The sequence below is a fragment of the Nanorana parkeri genome, unplaced genomic scaffold (assembly GCF_000935625.1).
Source record: "Nanorana parkeri isolate BGI_ZX_2015 unplaced genomic scaffold, ASM93562v1 scaffold318, whole genome shotgun sequence".
Lineage (NCBI taxonomy): Eukaryota > Metazoa > Chordata > Amphibia > Anura > Dicroglossidae > Nanorana > Nanorana parkeri.
The window spans coordinates 391,518-416,440 of NW_017306586.1; the positions used below are offsets into that span (position 1 = coordinate 391,518).

Here is a 24,923-nt window from a genome sequence, read left to right on the forward strand (position 1 = left end):
TCGGGACAAGCCATAACACTGCCAAGGGTGCTTGGGCAGTTACAGAAGAGCTTTTTGTTTTACAGATTTCAACCATATAAAAATAAAAGGAGGTGAACTTTGTAAGCATCCCTCTTAGCCTAAATAGTTAGTCTCAGTCCTTGTCACTGAAAGCTACGTAGGCTGTTTTTTACATTCATTCTGTCTTTAATGCTGATAAAAATGTGTTCCACACGGTAAAGTAATATAGCAAGTGTTCAGTAGGTACTCAGAGGTCTTCAAACAGGAATCCCGTGTGGAGATTTCCCTTCATTTTCTGTGACAGTTACTGGTACCATTTTGGACAGGGAGTTAATTAAATTCTTCCCAGCACAGACAAAGGACAGCAATTAAAATCTAACCCATCCCCATTCTATATAAAACTCAAAAAACATTTTGGCTAGGCTTTAAATGGTAGTCCTGCTTCAAAGATGCATGGGTACAAACTTGAAAACTCAAAATGGAGGTACCTAGACGCATTTAAAAAAAAATAATCTGCATGATTTTGCTTGGGAATGAAGCAGGAGTCAGACATTATGTTTTGCTTGTGACTAAAGTCCTGCTTTAACAATTATTTCAGATTGCATAGTTAACATATAAAGTTTATGAATGATTTTACTAGATGCACAGAAAAAGTATTCACCATATGGTATCTGAGGGTGATTTACAATAACATAATGAAAGGTAGACTCGTGTAATGGTCTTGTACTGGCATCTCTACTGAAAGTGCAATCATTACCTGTGCTGTTAATGAATCATTTTATACATACTCCTAATGAGATTAGAACTCATAGAGAGTTTTATTTTATAATATCAGGCATACAGGGTGGGCACACAGCAGTAGTGACCCTGATTGGTTATCATCTGTATTACCTTCTATGGCTGGGACTGGGGAATTCATGATACATATACTTTGCCTTCTGGGAGCGCTGACTTCTAGCTAACCCAAAATAGGTCCTATGCTTGTATATCCAGTACATCATACTTTCTCCATTCAAAATGCTACAAAATGGCTAGCTGTGTGGTTGGAGTGCCCCAAATAACTGCATGTAGCCATACTACAGAGCTCTACTGTTCACCAGAATATTGGTTAGTAAGAAAACCAATTTAGTAAATATATCCACAATAAGAGAGGGTTTTCACAGGCAGTGGTTTGACTTAAAATGTCATGTTGACCCAAGTTGTGGTGTTCCTTTTTAGTCTACTCCAGGGGTGGACAAATTAATATGGAAACCAGGAGCCAGTCTGGATTGACTGTCATTGAGAACAACTAGACAAAACCAGCAAAGTTAGGTGCCGGCTGTAATTTTGAAAGGGTATTGGCTACTGAGACCTGAGATTTGTCCAGCCCTGCTCTTGTTTCATCCCTTGAACACCAAGCTTTTAACAACCCTTGAGAAGGTTTTAAAGCACCCATAAGCTCCAGTTTAAGAATGTTAAACACAGATCCTAGACAGAGTGCTGACTGTCATTTTAAACAAGGTGTTAGTAGGCTTTAGCAGACTTTCAGCAAGCTTGTTTTACGTGGCAATCAGCACTCCCATTAAGATCTTTGTTTAACATTCTCAAACTGGAACTGAAGGGTGCTTTTTAAGCTTGCCGAAAGCTCTTCAAAAGCTCACTGTTCACGCTGGTCTTGTACAAGCTGAAGCCTGTGTGGACTAGGCCTACAAAAACTGTACTAATATACTATGGAAGATTCCATTAGTGACCTCTTCTGATGAAAATGCTGTAATGCTGATCCAGTGGCTTCAATACTTCCCGAGTGATTGACCTGGAAGAAGTTCTGACTTCAAGGATGCAGCTATGTTTTTCTCATATTCAACTCAAACATATTTGAGTTCTAGCCAGTTATTCTTACAGTGACCTAAAGTGGAGTTCTAACTAACTCTTCCTTCCTCCCATGGCTCACTGGTTACCCCTTATGCTGATAGATATCCTCACTAGCTAATGTTGGGGTGCAATCAGATAAAGATGGGTGTTTTAACCTCCCTGGCCAATAGTGAGGTGCGATAGGCAGTGGGGAGATGGGGGCTAGAGCACCAACTTCAGAGCCAATGTACTGTTGTATAAATAAGTGCTCTAGATTTCCAGCTACCTGGGGAACTCATGGGAACATCAGAAGGTATATCTAGACTTCTGTATGTGCCTTTTTTATTTACATATTATAGCAATTAAAACAAACCTGTTATAAAAGAAATATGGAGGTAACGTTGCTGACTTCCTTCTAGAACTACCAGTTGCCTGGTTATGTGGCTACAATGCTTTATCTTATCTTTTTTTAGCTTTTGTGAAGAAATCTGGTAAATCTCAGGGTACTTCCCACATCCAACCAGCCAAAAATCTCCAGGGCTTTTTTTGACCTGCTTGGGCCCTCACATGACTACCAGTGGTGTCTGCATTGCTAGTGGAAAGTGGTTATCCAACACTGCAGTCCAGGCCCACCATTGACTGGTTTTGTCTCTCCCCCTTGTTGTGATGTCACCATGCTACCCTTGAAGTCAGCAATGTGGACACATGAAGAAGGATTCTCCTACTCTGCAGTCCTTAAGAAAGTAGACTTGGAACTTTGACCATAGCACAGCCTTTTCTGCTGGGGCTGTTTATATTGCATTAAACTTTTCATCCATCCTTTAGATTATTTGTTCAGTTATTTTTAAATACGTTAAAGCTGAACTTACCTTCAGTTATGTACAGTGGTATGGACTTGTCTCCTGTACTGACATTTCTTACTCTGATTTCTCTGCTGTGCATATCTCACAATGTGCATTAGAAGCTGCAGCAAGTCAGATATAGCATGCCTCATTTCCTAGCTGGAGGACATCCAACATCATCTACCTTTTTCTTCCACAGTCTTACTGTTCATTGCCCATCCCTTTGATTAGATTTCAGTTCTTTCAATAATGGTCATTCAGCTTCATATGTGGGCATTACCTAGGGCAGTCTGCATGCAAATACAGTCTGCTTAGGAACATTCACACCTCCAGACTGACATCCACAGAAGTCCATATCCATATCCATGTGATTTGTCATTGTCCATATCCATGTGATCAGGGGTGTGGCAAAGATGTATCTTTTGTACTTATTTTTTGCTAATAAGTTCCCATCTCATAAGGTTGAAAGATAAGCTTTATGAGTCACTGACCTAGGAGAAGCATGCAGAAGGCCGATATCATCTTGGATCAAGTATCATCCAGAATCAGGATCTGCTTTCTAGACTTCTCGGCCTTTTGGCTAAGATCAAGTGTAGTATCTGTTCTTATCAGTTTTCGGTGGGGAAAAGAACCGTCCTTGCGGGGGATGGTTACTTAGTACTCACTGAAGTGAAAGAGCGTGTGGGGCGGCTTCCTGTGAGAGGGGAACCGCTCAGTACATGGCTTTCTGACTGAACGGATGCGAAGCTTGGTCTGGTTCGAGGGTTCGGGGGCGGCAGAAGCCCGTGGTGTTGTGCCCCCTGGGGGTGGCGTCCCAGGGGTGCTCAGAAAGTCACTTGGGTATGGGACCCCACATGACTCACTGTAGCACTTGGTCACATACCATATTGCTTATTTCTGCACTTCGCCTCCAAGACAGGCCTTATGGCTAGTCTGGGGCAATATTTTTGCACTCCGGCCCCTAAGGCCTGTCAGAGTGGTGCACTGGCACTTTAGATTTATTTAAGCGCTCTATGCACGATTGGCACTTTTTTTATTTTAAATTTTGACCCACAGATTGCGGAAGGTGCAGGTTTCTTCGGGGCCTATTCCTGATGCTGGGAGGAGATTCTGTGCCTCGTAGGGGGTTCTCTGTCTCCTCCCACCCAGGAGGTGGGTCTCTCTTCGGGAGAGCCCACCTGCCTAGTACTGTGAGGGACCTGTTTCGGCAGGTCCCCGAAGGAAATGGTCCACCGGCCTTCGGGTTGGTGGGCCAACAGTCTCAACCCCTGTCAGGAGCCTTGAGCCCCGGGGGGTCGGGAAAGTAGGTCCCTTCTTTCGAAGGACCTTGCACCCTTGTGCACGTTTTTGTGTGCTGTGATTTCACGGTTCACTTTTTTTGTTCACGGGGAAGTTTGATGCACGTCCACGGGCTTCGATAAAAAAAAAAAAATCTGCTTTCTAGACTGAAGCCAGCTGATGACACCATAACCCCAAAATGCACCTCTCAGCCTAACCACAATCACTTGTCCGGAGCTTAAACTGTGAAATTTGTCCAATACATTCATGCTAAAGTATTTACATATTCTGAAAAACAATAATAGTACTTTAAGGCTCCATAAACACTTGCTAATCGCATAAATATGTGCACAATTGTTCACAAAATGCATGAGAAATGCTTGCCACTCTTGCGGTGCTATTTATTGTTGATGGAACCCCAGCGCAGCAAGCAAGATGCACACTTTTTTGCATGTGCAAAATGTGTGTCAAATGCGCAAAAGGGCGTGTTCAAAAAATGTGTGAAGCTCGCACCTTAAACAGCTTCACAAGCTTTTCTGTTGCATTTGTCATGCATGGTGCAGCCAATTAAAATGCATAGGCTGTCCTAGGCGGACCCTCTAATAAAAACATGCAGCAGTTGTTATTCAAGAGGAACTCCTTGAATTGTAAACATTAACCATTGCATGGGGGCTACTCCCACACTGCAAGGGTTAAGTGTTAATTTTGGTCTAGAGGCTAAAATAAAGAAAGTATACTCACCCAGTCTGTCTAGCTGCTAGACTGTTCACCACAGCCTCTTCTCCCTCAGGCTCTGGTGGTCTAAGGACCGGTGATGTTATCACATCTAATACAAGTGCATTAGATGTGAGGACGCTGAGGTACATTGCACCGATGGAGTGGCGATAGAGAGAGGTGACTGCTGCAGAACCGAGTATATCTTCTTTATTCTGGACTCTAGAGGAAAGTGAGCAGTTAACCCTTGCAGTGCAAGGTAGCCCCATGCAAGGGTTCATTTTCATAAAACCTGGAGTTCCTCTTTAAACTGTTAGGCCCCATTCACACTGCGCGATTCGCAAATCGCGCATTTGTCGCACGATTTGCATTTTGCGCACGATATCGCGCACATGCTTGCATTGAAAAGCATTGAATCGCAGCAAAATCCGCTCCAAAAAGGGTCCTGCTGTAGTGACGCACGACCCGCGACAGCAGGACCCTTTGGCCCATTGCCAAGCATTGGAGAGCGATATCGCGCAGTAAATAGCCGCGCGATAAATCGCTCAGTGTGAACGGGGCCTTAGAAACCGACCAGTTTCAGACAATGAATAACTTCACAATAAAAGTAGCTAGAGAGGTAAGTGAGGGCTTGTTTTAAAGCTCTTTCGCTGCTTGTTTAGAATATGCAAATAGTTTAATGTCCATATTCTGGGCACAGGTGCACTTTAAGGACTGCTTTAAAACTGAATATTCAGATTCGTGTATAATCTAAACCACGCGTGTTCTTTTAATGTAACATGTTTACAGTGAGCGTGAATTTAAGAGCGCTGAAATATCATTATTTTGTAGAAGGTTTTTCTGGTATATTTTTTGCATTAGTGGCATTTTATTTGTATGTGCTGAAACAATCCCGTTGTATTTGAATGAATGCAGAATCCTGTTTCCTACTGCTATAACAGAATATACTAATTGTTCCTGCTGGATTATGATAATTGGAGAGTTATTGACATAAGAGTATCAGTTCAATGGCATGTAATTATTGGAACAAAGCATAGAAATGACATTGATTATTTGTCGTAAAGAATGTTTATGAGTGGCGTAGTTAGAATTCATTCCGCACAAGGTGTTATTTCACGCAATAGGGGCTACATTAAATTGATAAATAGCTGAGAAACAAATATCTTTAAGTGTGCTTATCTGGAACTCAAAAACTATAATCATGGCCTATTTTCCGTTTTATAGCCGTGATAATACACTGTGTATGAAATCTTCATTCTGCAGCAATTTAGAAGACCTCAGTTCAGCTGTGTCTACTTTATAGTATTCTAATTAGTGAATCTAAATATGAGACAATAACAGAGCACTTGTATAAATGCATTCTTAGGAATACAATGTGGTATCTTTAAAGTGCACCAGTCATGAGGAGTACAGGGGCTGCCATTTTTGGCCTCCTTCTAAAAATGCTAATTGCCTGACTGTCCTTGGCTTCAGTATTTTCTGAGCTACTGACTAGGGACAGGCACACAGTAAAGGAGTTTTGGAAAAGTGTTGAGATTCCTTATCTGGGTCACAGACTGAGAAAGTGTTGAAGAGTAGTAGCAGTTTCCATAATTCTCTCATCGGTGTACTTTAACCGCTCGGAGCTGGCACCCCTGGGCCTTTATGGGGAACTATGGAAGTTGTACACTTACTTCCCACTCATGTGAACCCCGTTATTGGTGGTCACAGGGGGCACCTGATCCGGGGGCTATCACACCAACTCCTGATCATAAGCAGTGACTGGGAGCTGTTGGAGATAATTGGTTACTATGCTGGGAGCGCATAAGTGAGCACGTTCTTAGCACAGGGCACTAGAGCCTCTATATATGTGGCAGCCCAATGTTAAAGCTCACCCACCGTGCTGCCACATATATGCGTTACACCAACAGGAACATGTTATTATGCCTAGAGAAACAAAATATTATAAAAACAGCCAAATTGCAATACTTTTCAGGAATTATGGAAATAGGATGAGTGTAATATTTTTTTATATAGTTAGTACAAGTGGTTGGCGTGCAATGCTTTACTCATCTTAGTACATCCACACTGCCCCTCTTCAATTGTAGTACTCATCTCTGGTGCTCAAAGCCCCATAACAGTGCATGTTTTCCCATTATCAGGTAGGGGCACAGCAGGATTGATTACGCTGGGCAACAAAAGATTTTGGTTCTTGAAAAGTTCTGGGTATATCTTTTTTAAAATCTTTTATTTTTGCATTTTCTTGTTACATTTTAGGCTAACTAATTTCCGTTTGCATTATATGATGCTTTGTGTAAATCATACATGTTCGGGCATGCACACAGGGCTGGTTGCATAACGTTTGTGGAACTTGAATAGGTTGGGCATACCTGAGAATGCTTGGGCTTAGTGTATAATGCTGTAAGGGCTGAAGGCAGCTCACAATGTAACAACTAGGTCTAACCTAGTTAACCAGTTGTTGTTGCAGCTGGCCGCATGCTGACCCCAGGTCACAATCCCTAGGTTCACCCAACTCACCTAACAGGCAAGAATGGTTGACAAGGCCAGAGTTCTGGACAGGTTGCAGACACATAACCAAGGGACAAAACAAAGGTCAGGGACAGACGGAGGACCATAACTTCCAAGGACAATCTGAAGACTGGGATTTCCAGGGAATATCCAAAGGATAGGGACAGACAGATGACTGGGATTTCCAGGGACAAGTCAACAGTCAGGACACGGATAAACTTCAAGGCAATCAGGTTAACTCACAAACAGGGGCTCAGCATATAGCTTAGAAAAGCATTGCCCAGGCAGTGTGCCGTTCACTGCCCTTGGTTTAAATAGAGACAGTAAGTGGGCGGATCCACAGGATTGGCCACAAGCGGACCTCACTGATTGGTCGAGAAGCTGCATAAGAAACAGCAGGAGAGGTCGGCCGACGCCTAAAGCTGCCAGACTGGTACAAGAGTGAGTCAGGTTCAGAGCACATGCCTGGAGGACTACAAGCACCAGCACAGCCCTGCATGCCTGCAGAGCCAGGGGTAATAGGTATAAATATACACTACTTGTAGAATTACAAGTAACAGCTCAGCTGCAAGTCTGCAGCTGAACTGTGACACTCTACTGCTATCCATCATTACATAGTTTGTATTATAAATGTTTATTCTGTCCATACTTTGTTAAATCTTTAATAAAAATCTATAGATAGAAACACTTTTAGTTCTCTTGAATTTGTGCCAGATTCCTACGTGATACAGCCATTCTGAAATTATATTTGTGTTCAGCTTGAATGGGTCTATCATAATCACCAGGAAGCAAAACTTATGAAAAGATTTGTTGTCCAGTGGTAATAATCTGTGTAGGAGGAAAACACTATCTCGTCTGAGCCCATGAAAGGTGCTAAAAAATACACACTGCTTTGAGGTCTTTGCCAGAACTTAGTCATGTCTTACAGGTCTATTCACAAAAGGGTGAAGAGTTTGGAGAAGGCCGGAGAAGTGAACAATCTAGGACAAAATAGCTGATTTGGAAAAATTCTCCAATTCAGCTCACTTTCCAGTTCAGCTATGTTGCCCTAGATTGTTCAACTTCTCCTGCCTTCTCCAAACTCTTCACCCTTTTGTGAATAGACCCCTTAGTTGCAGTTCTCAGGTTCCTTCAGCAGATCATATTGAGTAACTCACATGACCTATAGTGAATCATGTGTGCAGGAGTAGAAAAATCCTGAGAACATATCAAGAGGAAGTCTTGAGAGAAGTCTTGAGAGAAGTGAAGTCAGAACTTGAGGGAAATGGGCGATATGTACTTTACACACACAGCATTGTTCAATAAAGTGGTAAAGTGGGCCAGATCATTGGCAGCAGGGGCACCCAGATGAGAAGAATGAGGTGGTGTGTGGTGGTGGGGGCTTAAAGGGGAAGGGTTAACTAAAACTGGCACCTGCTTACTGTATGTGCACACATATGCCACAGACCCTTTACCCACAAAATATGCTTTAATCTTTATGCCACATGTGAGAATCTAGCACGTATGTACACTGTGTTCACATCATCTCCAGGACAGAACGTTTTTTAACTGCATCAAAAACGCAATACACAGTAATTCCAATGGTTTTAAATGAAGCTAGTTCACACCATTGTGTTCAGTTCCAGAGCTTTTAAAAAAAGTACAGCACTGCATTTGTTTGCACCAGAATGCACAGGAACACATGCAAATGCATACAAAGGCACCAGGATGCACTGGTATACGCTTAAAACCCAAGCAACATCAAGTGATGCACTGGAACACATAAAAAATGCATTAAAAAACACGCATACATGCGTTTGAAGAAACACATCCAGATCTGGCCTGGGATGGTGTGAACAATATATATACTGCATATCTATATGATTCTCTGTGCAAAGCCAACCTTAAAAAAGAACTACAGAAACACTGTACTCAGAGTGCAGTAGTCAGGAGTATGCTATATATATCCCAGCGTACAGTGCAGTGGTGAGGAGTATGAAATGCATAACATAGTGCATATAGTGCAGGGGACAGGACTGGAGTCAACAGTGGGTATCGCACACAGTACAGGGTCATGAGTGGATACTCCACAGTTGCACAGTTCAATAGTACATAACATACAGAGTGAAGGAATGTTTACCACACAGAGTGCACGGATCAGGAGTGTGTAATACAATTGAGTGCTCAGGAGTGGGTACCGCAGAGAGTACAGTGGTTAGGAGTGCGTATCTCAAAGACTATTGGGGTATTGCATAGAGTGCACGGTTCAGTAGTGGGTATCACAGGGAGTGCAGAGCCCATGAGTGGGTATCACAGAGAGTGCATAGGTCAGAAGTGGGTATTGCAAAAAGTGCAGAGGTCAGGAGAGGGTATCCCAGAGATTGTACAGTGTACAGAGAGTGTTCTACCTCCCACACCTCTGCTGGACTCTTGGCTCCCCCGTTTGTTGACTCTTTTCACTGTTATGTCATTGTTTGATGGTGCCCTCATCGGGTGTCCCTCCAGGTGATCCTGGAAGTAAGGCCTGTCTGGTAGCTGGGCTTCCTCCATGGTCCTGCTATCCCGTGTTGACTCTGAACACAGGACCCCACCCCAACTGTAAAGGCTTAACTCTAACATCATGATCCTCCATCAAAGTGGAATAAACAACTTTCCTGAGCCTAATATCTAAGGGATGGTAAGCTGCGTGCCTCCCAAATGACCCTCCCCAAAAAAACTGTCAACAAACTGAAAACACTTAAGAATGGCAAAGTCCTTGTTTTGGCTTTTCCATTCCTTGTACACAATAGGGGACATTTATCAATTTTATTAGATGGCAAAGCAGTGATAAATAAGAGGCATGAGACAAATTGTGAGACAGATTTATTACCAGGTTACAGCATGGGTCAGAAATTCCTTCCTCGGCTGCTCTAAAGTAGTCCTGCAACAGAATAAATCCTGACTGACTACATCTTAGTTATGCAAGTGCAATCTGTCACATCTTCAGTAATAAATCTATCTCAGAATGCATGGATCTGTAAACCTGTTTTAGATATATTTCTAAAGTGAACCGATTTGTGAATAATTATGTCTCTAATTTGCTTGATAAATGTCCCCCAATGTCTTTTAAAAAGGAATGATATGAAAATACTTTTGCCTGACTGGCGCAATGTACGGGGGCGGGTACAGCTGGCTCTGCTTCTAGATAGGCAGAGCCAGCTGTCAGTCACGCAGCTGGGCGGATCCAGACATAATTGTCGGGATCCGCTTCAGCTGCGGCGTCTCAGTATACCGCGAGCAGTAGCTCGCGGTATACTGCGGCGTCTTTATACCGTGAGCTACAGCTCGCGGTATACTGAGCCTAGGGTGACGGGAGGACGCTAGTTTGTGTCCTCCCGTTACCCTAATGAGAACTATGGGGAAAAGCCTTAACCCCATAGTTCTCCTTTAAGGCAACCTGTTATCTAGCAGCAGTGTGGTAAAAACCTATTGGTATTAATCTATGGATCAAAGTGGTGTCCCTCAATAAACATTAGAGAAATACTAATTACATGCCTGCCATGTTAATACGTTAGCGTCTGTGCTTTTTGAGTAATGAGTATTCAGATTAATTATGACTTCACTTGACTTTACTTAGTCTTAGTCTGTCATTACAAATTGAAAAAAACAGTATGACAGTCAGGCAACTAGTATTTTTAAGAGTTCAGCAATAGCAGCCTATATTTCTCATGACAGGTTTACTTTTACGTTGTAATGAATAATATAGTTATGCTTGAACCTGGAAGTTTAGCAAACATAAATTGTTACGGTTTGTATAAATGGATGATAAACCACACAGTAGCTCACTATTCAGTACTTGTAAGTAGACATGTGCACTGCCCAAAAATTTGTTTCGTTTCGTTTTAAATTCAGATTTGTGTGTTATTTCCTTTTTTCGGGATTCGGGTGTGAAAGTCAATTCGGATTCGGGATTCGGACGACATTCGTTAGCGGTAGTTCGTTCGAACGTTCATTTAGTTTTCGTTTCTTATTCGTTTCGTTCATCCGTTCGTTCGTTTTCAGCAAAGTGACATTTGAGGGGGAAAAATGTTTTTCTTCAACGAACGAAACGAATAAGAAACGAACGTTCGAACGAACTACCGCTACCGAATTTCGGAAACGGAAATTCGGATTCATTTGCATTCGTTATATCTGTAATTCGAAATTAGGATACATCCGAATGTCCGAATTTCCGAAAATTCATCCGAATTTCGATTCGGAACGAAACGAATCGCACATGTCTACTTGTAAGCATGTTTTGTCACATGTTTGACAAGTTCTCTGAATAGGGATGTCATAAACACAGAACAGGCAGTCCCACTAACATATGCTTTATTGCTCTACACATTGAAGTCTGTATGCTTACCTGCATAGTGTGAACAACAACTGTCTTCATTTCTAGAGATATATACAGCCTGTGATACAAGTGGTAACATGTATACAAGTATCATCCAAGAAACAAATCCTTCTCTTCCAATGAATGATCTTACAATTACACTTTAATGTACCCATTCCCAAAGATTTGTTACCTAGCCTCAACTTAGATGACATTCACCATGAACACTATTCTTCTTTTCCAAATGGAGTGTTACCTGTCACTGTTTTTCTTCACTCCCATGGTCTTGTTTAGGCATTGACACATATGCTATGATCACTGTTAAACTGACCACTAAATAGACATCTAACAAAGGGGTTGGCTTGTATCAACACTGATTGGAACCATGAAAGGTGAATTTAAAGAAGAACATCAATCTAAGTAAAAATTCCACACGAGCTGTTAAAAAATGAAACTGCAGGCAAGCAGCTAAATTCACAATTGAAGTAGGTACAAGGGAAATGTTTTACCTGCTAAAAGATTCTTTATTCTGTAATCCAATCTTGTGGTATGGACACCACGATAGACACCGGCTGACTGGACATTGAAGAAACAAACAGAATTTCTTCAGTGAATATACAGGTAGCAATAAAAGCACTATTTTAGCTGTTGTTAGAGTGTGGAAGACACACAGACAGCATTAAAAACCTTACACAGATTCTAAACCTTTCACACTTTATACAAAATGAATTAAAATGTTTTGTTCCAGTTTACCAGGAGAAGATTTTCTGGCTTTAAAAAAGGTATTCTATGTATATGATGGATATATGAGAATTTGTACAAGTTAAAGTAATCCCAAAAAATTATATTCATGTTATAATATCATTTGGTTTTCATGACTACTTTCCAAAGGAAATATATGTACATGCAGATTAGTTACATTTGTTGTTCATTTATATCCTTCAGCGTTCTTACCATATACATGTATATCTACAGGCGGCACTGTTTAATCCTGTTGCTTTTGGTTTTTGCAAACCACTTTTTGGCTGTCCAAAGTAGAAATAATTGTATTCATAGTGCAGCTTCAGTTTTGTTTAAGAACAGCAAATACACTTGCCACAAAAATATCTGCCAAAATTGGCCGCTACTTCTCCTTTACTGAGGACATTTCCTCCTCTCACCTAAAAAAATCTGTTTGTGCCTTCCCTCACTTTCTTCTGGTGATCAAAGGCCAGGAAGGATAGGTAAGCTGTGACTGTGAGTTAAAGGGGCTGCCAATTTTCCTGTTTATAATAAAAATCCTGCCAGAAGTCCTAATGTTTCCTCTCTATGGGACCTAATGTTTCCTCTCTGTGATCAAATCATTCAGATTGCAGATTGTTTTTTGTTCAAGTGTCTTTATTAAAGTATCTCATATATATACAAGAAAATCAAAAGTCGAGAAAAACAAAAAAAAAAAGAGTATTTGCAATAAAATCATATATAGTATTTAAAGGAGAACTATGGGGTCAGGGCTTTTCCCCATAGTTCTCCTAAGGGTCACGGGAGAACACAAGCTAGCGTTCTCCCGTTACCCAAAGCTCAGTATAACGCGAGCTGTATACTGAGACGCCGCAGCCGGGACGGATCCCGACAATACTGTCTGGATCCACCCAGCTGCGGGATTGACAGCTGGCTCTGCCTATCCAGAGGCAGAGCCAGCTGTGCCCGCCCCCTCCCCCGTCCGTTTCGCCAGTCAGCATTGGAGGATAGGAGAGGGGAGGGGAATCCCTGCAGGGAGCCGTGAGTGACAGTCACGGCTCTCTGCACAGATAGATCGAGAAGTGAGCTAGTGACGGTATGTGTTCGCTCACTTCCCGATCTACTGAGCCGACCTGTGACAGTTTAATTGTCACAAGTCGGCTCAGATTATGAGGCTGAGTGAAAATCACTCGCCTCATAATTCTCCTTTAAATATAAGCATAACATACATTTCATAACGTACATGGCTTACTTTCATTCTAATACCTCTTAAATCTTCCCTTGCTGTTTCAGAGATTATCCAAACGCTTGTAAAACTTATACTTGTCCCTTATGTTTTTGAAAATGTTCTCAAAAAGGACCGCAGATTTAGTAGATTAACATGACCATGCGAAAATATTCTTAGACACAGTTTGTTGAAGAATCAGGTTGTATTTGGGCACCTCAAGGCCCCTTTCACATGGGCGCCTGTCAGTTTCGATCAGCAGGGGATCCGTGCAGACGGGGGAGTCTGATATAAGTGGACATATGTCTGTCTACATCAGATTACCCCTGATTCGCCACGATCAGGTTCGCAAAAACGGAACTTTGTTCTGTTTGGTTTTCCAGACCAGGCCAGAGTCAGGGGTAATCCAGGGATCCAAACCTGAATAAAGTAATTTCAGGGAGGTGCCCTTCTCATTTCAGGGAGAGCACCCCGCTGAAATGATGGCAGATAGCAAAGAAGCTAATGCTTCCCGTGCTATCTGCTGGGTTTTTTTTTAGTATTCTGACAGCTGCTGCTGTCCTGATGGAGAACTTCAGGTCCACCTCTGCTGATTGACAGCAGCAGTGGGCGGGTACAATAGCTAGTCTGATATTGGCTATTGCAGATTGAAATAGCCAATAGCAATCTGGCTATTCATTCCTTTTGTTTTTTTTTTTTTTCTCTGACGGCGGCCGGTGGCCCCGATGTCAAGACAGTGCAGAGTAAACCTTTCCAGGAGAAAATGTTTCTCTCCCAGGTGGCCCGGAGCCGCTATCTCATAGCAGGAGACTCCCAGGACGTCTGGGAGATTTGGGATGTCTGTGTAATCGGATGTACATGGACACACATCTGTTTAGATCTACCTGTCCATAGACTAACATTAGGCTTCCGGTCAGATCTGCCTGAAAAACTGACATATGGACCTGATTGGAATGACCGTGTGAGAGGGGACTTCGTTTTAAGAAACAGTGAGGGGAATTTATCAAAACTGGAGCAGACAAAATCTGGAGCAGCTGTGCATGGCAACCAATCAGCTTCTCTCTTCAGTTTGTTCAGTTTAGATTTGAAAATAAAAGAGAGAAGCTGATTGGCTGCCATGCACAGCTGCTCCAGATTTTGTCCGCTCCAGTTTTGATAAAATTCCCTCACTATTTTTATCAAATATACGATTAAGGTGAATAAATCTTGAAAAAATAAAATTTGCTGCTTCAGACTGAAGGTTACAATTGATTAATAGTTATAAGTTGAAAAGAATAAAAGTAAACTTGTATTATGATCAGAGTAATGCACCTGACACAGCTCTCTGTTATGTAACCATTTACTTTTTATTTCAAACGTACTGCCACCCTTCAATCAATGTATTATTATTATTATTATTTTTTGCAGCGAGACAAATTGAATGCTGCGAAAATTGATGAGAACAAATGTAGCAAAACTGAACCAGCTGCTGAAATAGAAAAGACAGCAGTTGTCCTCACGTTGAAAAACGAAGTCGGGGGTTTATTACAAGATTTAAAAATTTTTAAGGTAAGTTTTCACATTTATTTGTATTGATATCATTTGGGCAACAAAAATGTTAAAGCTTAGCCATGCAATAAACACCTATTATTAGAGGAAATTGATAGTTATGCATTTTCTGTTTCCTGAAAGTTATTCTATTCAGAAATGTTTGCTGTTATTATGGTCTATTATTGTACTTTACTAGCAACTATTGGAGCACTTTACTGTAAGTGGACACAGTGACAGATGAATATTAGAATGTGAAAACATATTTCCTTGCCTGCTGCTGTACAGAACAATAAGAAAAAGAAGGGCGCTGTAGATTATGGATCATAATAACATCATGGATATTCAGAGCAACACATGCTATGATGCCATGGAATGATGTCCAGAAGATGGGTTAGGATTTTTGAGTGCAACACAAAGCTGGCCATTGCTAGTCATGTACATTTTGTATTTGGTGTTTTGACTCAAAGCAGAACTTGCGGGAAAAAAAAAAATTAAAGCAGAAATCTTTTTTAATTACCGAAGAGACATACAATGAGGGGGATTTATCAGAAATGGAGCAGACAAAATCTGGAGCAGTTGCTCAGTCAGCTTCTATATTTTATTTACAAAGCTTAACTGAACAAACTGAAGTGAAAAGCTAATTTATTACTATAGGCAATTGCTTCATATTTTGTCTGCTCCAGTTTTGATAAATGACTCCCCTGATGTCTCTTCTGCAATAAAAGGTTCTTTCCTGTTTGCTATTGCACCCATGCATTAAACCCCATGTGCACACAAGTGGATTATGGGTTGGCCAATCAAGATGGTGGAAACCCAGAAAGAAAAAGACCGGGCAAAGATGTTGGCATGGGTGAGTGAGCTTGCGGATGTTGCCTCACTGGGGTAAGCATAGGCAGAGTTTAGTTCTGCTTTAAAGGAGAACTATGAGGTGAGTGATTTCCACTCATCCTCATAGTTAGAGCCGACGTGTGACATTGAAACTGTCACAGGTCGCCTCTATAGATCAGGAAGTGAGCGAACACATACAGCTGCTCGCTCACTTCTCAATCATCTCCTGCAGAGAGCGGTGACTGTCAGTCACCGCTCCCCGTAGGGATTCCCCCCTCCCCTCTCCGATCCTCCAGCGCTGAGTGGAGGAACGGACAGGGAGGGGGTGGGCACAGCTGGCTCTGCCTCTAGATATTGTCAGGATACGTCCCGGGTGTGATTCTCTCAGTATATAGCAAGCTACAGCGAGCTATATACTGAGCCTTGGGTCATGGGAGGAGGTTAGTAAATGTCCTCCTGTGACCCTAAAGAGAACTATGGGATAAAAAGGTTACCCCGTAGTTCTCTTTTAAGGGAAACCTAATGTGAAGGAAAAATAAAGGCTGCTGTTGCTAAGCACTCCTTCTGAAACTCCTTCTGACTTCCATATTTTGAGTCAGTTACTGAAACATGTATGCGGGTAGAGACTTATGACTATCATATTAATTGCCACTTGAAGACTTTATGAACTGCTACTTCCAGGAATGAGCAACATTCCCAGTAGTAACTTGTAAAGAGTCTTCAGGTGGCAAATCCTCTTTCTTACAGTGGTGTTTGGTGGTGCAGGCAGAATAGACAGGTATTTACTATCTACAGCAGACCTGGGCATTTTACAGCTGTCTCTGTCACCAAACCTGCACTTGGTTGTGGCTGGCTGACAGGGGATGCACCAGCCTCCAGAGTCTGTGCATTTACTGCAAGCATTGCCCAGCACAGGCCCCCTTCTCTTCATTTGTTGGTTGCTAGGACCACTGGTGGCCTAACAACCAATGATGTCAGGTGTCCACCTCCTCTGCAGTCATTGGTTGCTAGGACCACTGGCATAATAGCAACCAATGATGTCGGGTGTCAACCTCTTCTGAAGTCATTGGTTGCTCGGACTGCCACATCAAATGTGTTCCCTGCTCCCAGCATTAAAGGAGGATGGAAGAGTATGTTCTTCTGTTCTCTCCTGCAGCCTGCTCCACCTCCTGGATCCCACCTCTGGAGTACTGATAAAGTAGGAAAATAAGGTATGGGTGCCCCCTTGCATTGGTCCCCTTTAGAGTGCCCCTTTACATTAACTACAAAAATAAGGGGACACTCTGATGTGAAACACTAAATATTAGTTTATATTTCTGTTCATTCGTAAGTTTGTATGTCTGTTCATCCATTTCTAAGATTTACACAGCTCTGCCCCACTGCACAGCACTGTTTGGCAGGACAGGAGACATGATTTTTCCGTGCTGCAAGTAACACTTGCCAGTGACTGGACAATAAAATTAGAAGAAACAGACTGATGAGCTCACATCTCTATCACCCTGCTCTCTACTCCTATCAGCATGTTTCTTGCACTGCAGTACAACTAACTGCCTAAGCTCTGCTTTACAGGGACTGAAACCAAGTCATATTCAGGTACTTACACTTCTTGTATTTAAAAAAATACATTCCATGATACCTTAATGAGTACTAAGTACTGAGCTCCATATCTTTATATATATATATATATATATATATATATATACAGTATATATATTCATTAGAACAAAACAACATATCTAATTTCCTGGGTTCCCTGCATGCTGCCTTGCATTGTACAATGCTGTCATCCTGTAACATGTTTCAGGCACTGTAGAGTGGGCAGAATGTGTAGGTTTATTTACAAAGATAAGGGAAGCCCAGGAAGGACCTAAACGTTAGGATGACACTGTTAGAATACACATTACTGTATTTATAGCAACAACTTCTGCAGTATACAATTTCGGTCACTAGATGGCAGTGTTTATAAATTCTGTTATATCTATGGTATAGTCTCTGTTGTATTGAAAAAGGTAGAGATTAAAGCTGTGGCTTCCTTCCTGTTTTCAAGCCATGTGCAGCATGCATATGAGACTGTGTGGTTGTATTTCTCCGTGAGGCTGTGCAAGAAGTTCCAACAGACACTCAGTTCAATGGGCAGGAAGGAGCCTGGGAGCTAACAAACAAGCTGCAGAGCTGCAATAGCAGACAGTGATGCCACCCATCTACCTGGGTAACATCAACCTGAGTTTGTGATTAAAAAGACAAGCCAACAGCAAACAAGACAAGGCAATCTTTCAGTTTGTCTGCGTGCACTTCATCCAAGTATTTGCCAGGTTGGCTAGAGTTCTATTTTAATTTGGCCACATTCACATATACAGTATATTGCTAAAAGATTATATGTTTGCCTTTAAAACAGAAAATGAAATATTGGTGTGTAATTTCAAAGAATATAGGGAACATTGTAAGTGACACTAAACTCAGGAGTTAAACCTTCAAAATCAGTTCAAGGACCTTAACTACTAACAAAAATGTACCTTATTTGTGAATCACTCAGCTGTAGATCCTCAAATCATCTCTGAATTGGTGCTGACACTGTCCTTCCTTCTGGAGGGTGGCTACTTTTGTTCCCCATGGTCCCTGTGTGTGTTGTAAAGTAGTCACCGCTCCAAGTTCACTCCCGTGATGGACTACTATAGCAATACAAATTAGATAACTAAACATGAGCTTGTAGTCTATCACAGGAGTGAGCTTGGAGCGGTGACTACTTTACAACACACACAGGGACCATGGGGAACAAAAGTAGCCACCCTCCAGAAGGAAGGACAGTGTCAGCACCAATTCAGAAATTTTTGTTAATAGTTGAGATACCTAAATTGCATTTTTAAGATTTAACTCCTGAGTTTAGTGTCACTGTAAAGCTCAGAAAACACATGTTGGTAATTGCTATGATTATACATTTTGAAAATGAAGTGTCTGGTAGGTACCTGAATCAGATCACAAATGACTTTGTGGTGCATATCAGTTGTATGATGGAATTTGCTTCTGTAGTTACTAGAGTACAATGATTTACCAGTAGGGGGAGACTTCAATACAAACTTAAACATTTGTAAAATAATTCGGTTTGTTCCAAAACCAGCAACAGCTAAATATCTTGAATGGTTGTATCATGCCAGCTAGTATAGCAGCTGCTAAAGAAAGCACATTAGCCATAGAAGTCTACTGCAGTGATGAACACCAGTGCTGAAATCAGATGTAGCAGTTGTTGGTGCCTGCATCCCATGCTGAGACTAAAATCTAACAGATATTCAAGCTGAAATTTTCTCTTAGAAGTAGCAGCAAATCTTTTCACATAAATGACCTCTCACCTTATGAACTGAACGCCAAACCAATACTGAAGAGACGAGGACAGCAAGGGGTCTAAATAAAGACAAACAAGGAGAGATCACAGTGTAGTCGGTTGTTCCTGATGATATGCTGGAGCAATATCAATGACTAACCAGTTTTACAAATAAAATGATAAGTTGCAAAAGAAACATAGTATAGGTGCTAATTTTGAACACTGAAAAAAAAGAAGACGGAGCGCACAACCTAGTGCATTAAATGTGATAATGTGTATAGCAAATTAGGTACATAGGGGGTTGCACTCACAAGAATGGCAAAGAGGAGTGCTTTCAATTTACACCATTATATCCTCCTTTTCAACAGACACCTTGGGCAGTATCTCTTCTCTGCTCCAAGATGTCTGTTGAAGATGAGAATGTAATGGTGCTGCTTGAAAGCACTCCTTTGTGCTACTCTTGTGAGTGCAACCCCCTATGTAATTCATTTGCTATACTCATGTCCACATTTAATGCACTAGTTTGTGTGTTCTGTCTATTTTTGTCATTGTTTTACAGTTGCGAGCTCTCTCTACCTGCACCAAGAGCAGCACACCTATTGTCAGTGTCCTGGAACTATATTTTTTTGGCATTCATACGTAACTATTTAGTTTGGTTCATTGATATTGTCACGCAATCCACCAGATATTTCTATTGCAAGATTCTTGCTCATCTCCAGTTTTATTCAATTACATTTTTTGCATTTCCCATCAATTTCAGGACTAACAGAAATGGTGAATCTCCCAGACAGGATCACGGAGGACAATGAAAACCTGACACAACAGTCAAACCCTTCCACACTTTATTCAAAACAAAACATTTGTTTTTTACTTTATTTAGGTACACCTTTCATGAAAATTATTAGGAATTGGTATATAATCTCATTTAGCTTACAAAAGAGATCTCTACCTATATAAATTATGAGGCACCTCATGTCAAAAGGAAGCTGTGTTGAGCAGGCATTGGCAGATGTACTGCATTATGAAGTATCTTACTATTTGTTTTTTCAGGAAAAATATGTAACTATCAGTCATATTGAGTCAAGAAAGTCAAAAAAAGGCAGCTCGGAGGCAGAGATCTACATTGAGTTTGAATGCACCAAGAAGAAATACCAGGAACTCATTCATCTGCTAAAACTTCAGCCAAACATCATCTGTGTAAATCCAGCAGAGAGGAAATGGAGAGAAGATGAAGGCAAGACCATTGTTTTAAACATATTTTCCTTACCTGCTTATACAATGGAATTGGACAGTAGGTAGTAAGGTTATAGGCGTGTCAGCTAGGAGACAGCAGTGAGATCATGTCCTTTACCAGGACCCCTTGTGTTTCAGCAACCGCTGATACAGAAGTAGGAGCAGAGGCCATGTACTTGAGTCACACAAACTCATCTCAAAGCCTTTACCTCAATCACCTTTGTAAATAATAGGACTTCTACGAAAAAAAAAATGGAACAAGTAACTCCTAGCAAGGCTGATAGGTTAGTTTTGGGTGCATAGAGACTAGAAAACCTGGTGCAAAAAGTTATGGAGTAGGTAGGGAGTCCAGCTGTGCAGTGTGCTACAGCATTGTAGTCTTTCTGTTGTTCTCTTTCTGCCATGAATCATTGTTGTGCCTGTTAGCGTTCAACGCTTTCCTCAGTAAGGTAATTGGGCCACATGTGACTTTGGCCCAGTTTCCTAAGCAACATGAGGAGGAAACTGACATTGGACATAGCAGCAGACCTTAAAAGCTTTGTCCAGCTAGCCATTATAGCTACAAGAGGATTTAAAAATGGGCTCCTGCACTAACATATTTAAGCTTATTGACTTCTAGAACTGCAAAATTATGGAATGCATACATTCTGACAATACATTATTGGGTGTATTATGCAAATATGGTGTGCAAGGCACAATTAACTTTTTTTATTGGACACAACAATTAATTATTAGGCCATGTATATTCCAATCTGACACCGCCTAAGGGACAATCTCAATTAGCAAAACGTTGCATACCAGGTAGCCTACATATTCACCCATAGCCTACCCATGTTACTCTTGTGCCACTCACTGTATGTAGCACAGTTGATAATATTTAATTTAGTAATACTTTTTTTAACTTGGGCCTTTCTTTCTAGTAGAGCTTGATGGCGTTCCATGGTTCCCAAGAAAGATCTCAGAACTTGACAAGTGTTCCCACAGGGTTTTAATGTATGGCTCTGAATTGGATGCTGACCATCCGGTGAGTGATACAAACATTTTTTTTCAAAGAATGCACATTTCTGATATTTACGTGCAAGCAAAACAGATGTGAAATAAAGGCTAGGACTTGAGCACACTGATGTCTCATTCAAGAATATGAGAGTGCCAGAAACTTTCATGCCCAGTGCCCAGTGCAGTATCATGTATTCTGTATCATTAGTTAAAGATATAGCCATAAGTCAAAGGAAGCCTCCATATTACACAACACTGTTAATTCTTTCTACTAATATGAAATGTATATATTTTTTCTAAATATAACAATTTTGGGGAAATCATGGGTCACTCGATGAAAATAATTAGGAAGACAGAATATGACGAGAAAATTAAACTATGGAAAATAAAATTACAATTAAAATGCATACTGGCACCCTGAGTAGTGCTACCCTGTGCCAATTATATACATATAATTCTAAAATGTATATACTGTAACTACAGTTCCAGAACAGGTGAATGTTACCACTTACACCTTCACAGAGATAGTATTTCTTTTAGCAATGCTGTCTTGTAGGTTGTAAGTTATGTTATTTTATTTTAATGAAGATTTTATTTCATTTCTATGGACAAAAACATGTAACTGCACAGTGCAGTTACTGTAGCCCAAAAGTGCAAATTCTATTTTTTCCATTGTTTTCCTTTTTTCAAAATACACTTTTTTCCATTGTTTTCCATTTTTATAAAATCATTAAACAGAGCAAATAAAAAAAGAAACAAATATAATGCTTCCAGCCCGTTCCTCCGCTTGGCCCGTTCCTCCGGTCACTCGGCCAGTTCCTACGATCACCCAGCCCCGTGCCTCCTCTGCCCCGCCCCATGCATCCGCTGCATCTAGATGCTGGGAGCTATACCCAGCCTGCTATTCGATATTTTAAAATGCAATAGCCAAAAGCAAGCTGACTATTGCACTCACCCACTGCCTGCTGTTAATCACCAGACCAGGACCTGATGGAGAACTTTCTCCTTCAGGTCCCTTCTCTGCTGATTGACAGCAGGCAGTGGGCGAACGCCATGCCAGCCTGCTATTGTTAATTGCAATTTGAAATATCCAATAGCAGGCTGGGTAAAGTAAAAAAAAATAAAGTTTAATAAACTAAAATGAAAAAGACTGAAACATTTATAAAAACTAAAAAAAGTTAAAGAAAAATTAAAAATACAAATAAAAAGCATTTTATAAACTAAAATTAAAAATATATTTTTTTTTGGTGTGTTATTTTAAATAAAAGGTTGGTTATTTTATTATATTGGCTTAGAGTTTTACAGTTCATATTATTTTAAATCCATTAAACTAATTAAAATGCCTAATGAAAGGTGGGAAAAGTCATTTTCAGTTTCGGTCTGACAAATTTTGCTGCAGAAGGTGCGTTGCGGTGCCATTCATTTCACTGGAACATGCGATACTATAATGTTCTGTGTTCCAGTGCAGTACGATTTTTAAAAATGTGCATACTGTTATTCTGAAGTAAACTTTATGTCTGTAACGCTGAATTTGTGTATTTTATTTTAAATAAACAACGGTATTCATTTTTACATTTTTTTATCCGAATAATCAATGAATCGAAGTTAATAATCGATTAACTAATTGATTATGAAAATAATCGTTCGCTGCAGCCCTAGTCTAAACCTAGTCCTCTGCACTAGGCTTTTGTGCCTCATAAATGTTACTTCATGTTGTAGGAAGAAATGTCTCTAAATGCATTGATATAAGGGGAACATTTGGTACATTTATGCAGGCTAAAATTTAATTTGTTCACTCAGGAAAATGAGTTGTTGATGAGTTGGTTCATTCAACTTTTAAATACCATGCACAGCTGAGCTTTTCCCTCATAAACCAACATAGCATACGTAGAGATATTGTACCAAGCAAAAACATTTGCATAATGGTTTTGGCCACTGCTGGAAGTGTTTGTAGATGAATTATCATTTGCCAACTGGATTGAAATGAATGAAGGACTTGTATATTTAAGACTTTACGCCAGCTTAGTTAGTATTGGGGATTTGTGAGGAGCTATGTATGGGGTAAAATGAAAATGTAGCTGCTACTTCTTATGTTTTGCATATAGCATAAATATGATATTTATAGAAAATACATCATTATTAGATTTCTCTGCGTTGTTTGTATTTTATCACTGTGTTATCCATTTCACTACTGGACAAATTGTACAATTTTTCACACACATGTTAAAATATGCATTTTTAGCTAGAAAATTACTTAAAATTACTTAATTTAAATGCCTTTACAGCTCATCGGTTTAGAATTAACCATAAATGAGGAACCTAGAATAATTTCTCTCACTCATGTGGAGATATCCAGTCTGTGTTGCATAATTATTGTTTACATGCACTTGCGCATCCTACATACATGTTTGTGTTCGTATGTGTGTGTGGAAATGCTTTTACATTTTTTTGTTGCTTTTATTTATTTTATTATATTTCATTTCTTAAACACTTTTACATTTTTTTCAATGTAATTTTATTGCTATAACAATGGGGCTAACAAGCCCTCAGTGTGATAGCATTGAGGAGGTGACGTGCACTCTTAACCGCCCCCCGGGCCGGCTGGTCGGGAGTTCCCTAGATCTGATCGAGCGTATTTAAACGTCCCGTCAGGACCACCCACTCGCATTCACCGCGTGGGAAACTGCCTAAATTTTAAAACAGGCAGCGATGCCTGTTAACATACAAGCTCTATAGCCGGCGAATCACTTGTATAAGCTGCCGGTCCGTGTGTGTCCCACCCCTCCGCGGCCCCCCCTCCCGCTGTCACGCTGGTCCCGGGCTCCACTGTGCCTGGAGCGAGTCTGAGACCAGCATAGTGGCTCTGTGACATCTGATGAACTCCCTCCAGTCCCCTTTCCGCTGTCAGAATGCGGAAGTGATGTGTGTCACATCACTTCAGCATTCTTGTTTCACTCTCCAGCTTCAGACGCTGGAGAGAAGCTGTTGAAGCAGATGGCCCGACCCCTGATGTCTCCATAAAGAGGACCTGTCACATCCTCTTTGCTATCACATAGGGCCCCTATGTGATAGCAATAAAGTTAAGTGAAAAAATTTAAGGAAATTTTTTAAAGTTACACATGAAAAAGAATAAAAAACCACAAAAGTCCCCACCCATACATACACGCATGCAAACATGCGTCAGGTGCGCATACATGCGAAAACAACGCCCATTATGCCAGCCACACATGTTACATATCACCACGAACGTTGCAGTGAGAGCAATAATTCTAGGGCCATTAATCACCGATAACACTAAACTGATGAGTGGTAAAAGCTTTTAAAGCGTCGCCTATGGTTGGGTATTGTAGTTTTTTGCGATTTCATGGGTGTGCACAATTTTAAAACTTGACATGTTTGGTGTCTATTTACCCGACATGACCCCGTCTTTTATATTTTACCAAAAAATTGGGGTAATAATAATTGTTTCCTAACATAATGTAAAAAAAACGATTTTTCACAATTTTCAGTAATTTTTCCTTAATATAGTAAAAAATAAAATCCCCCAGTGGTGATTAAATACCACCAAAA

The 24,923-nt window shown here is 40.8% G+C and overlaps 1 protein-coding gene across 1 annotated transcript in view; it reads left to right on the forward strand.

Moving 5' to 3' along the window:
* TPH2 (tryptophan hydroxylase 2) overlaps positions 1-24,923 on the forward strand; it is a 151,341-nt gene that overhangs the window by 2,450 nt on the left and 123,968 nt on the right. The window contains exons 2-4 of the mRNA XM_018558059.1: positions 14,862-14,998; positions 20,175-20,358; positions 21,281-21,381. Coding sequence (XP_018413561.1) covers positions 14,862-14,998; positions 20,175-20,358; positions 21,281-21,381 — 422 coding nt within the window. The remainder of the gene's footprint in view (positions 1-14,861; positions 14,999-20,174; positions 20,359-21,280; positions 21,382-24,923) is intronic.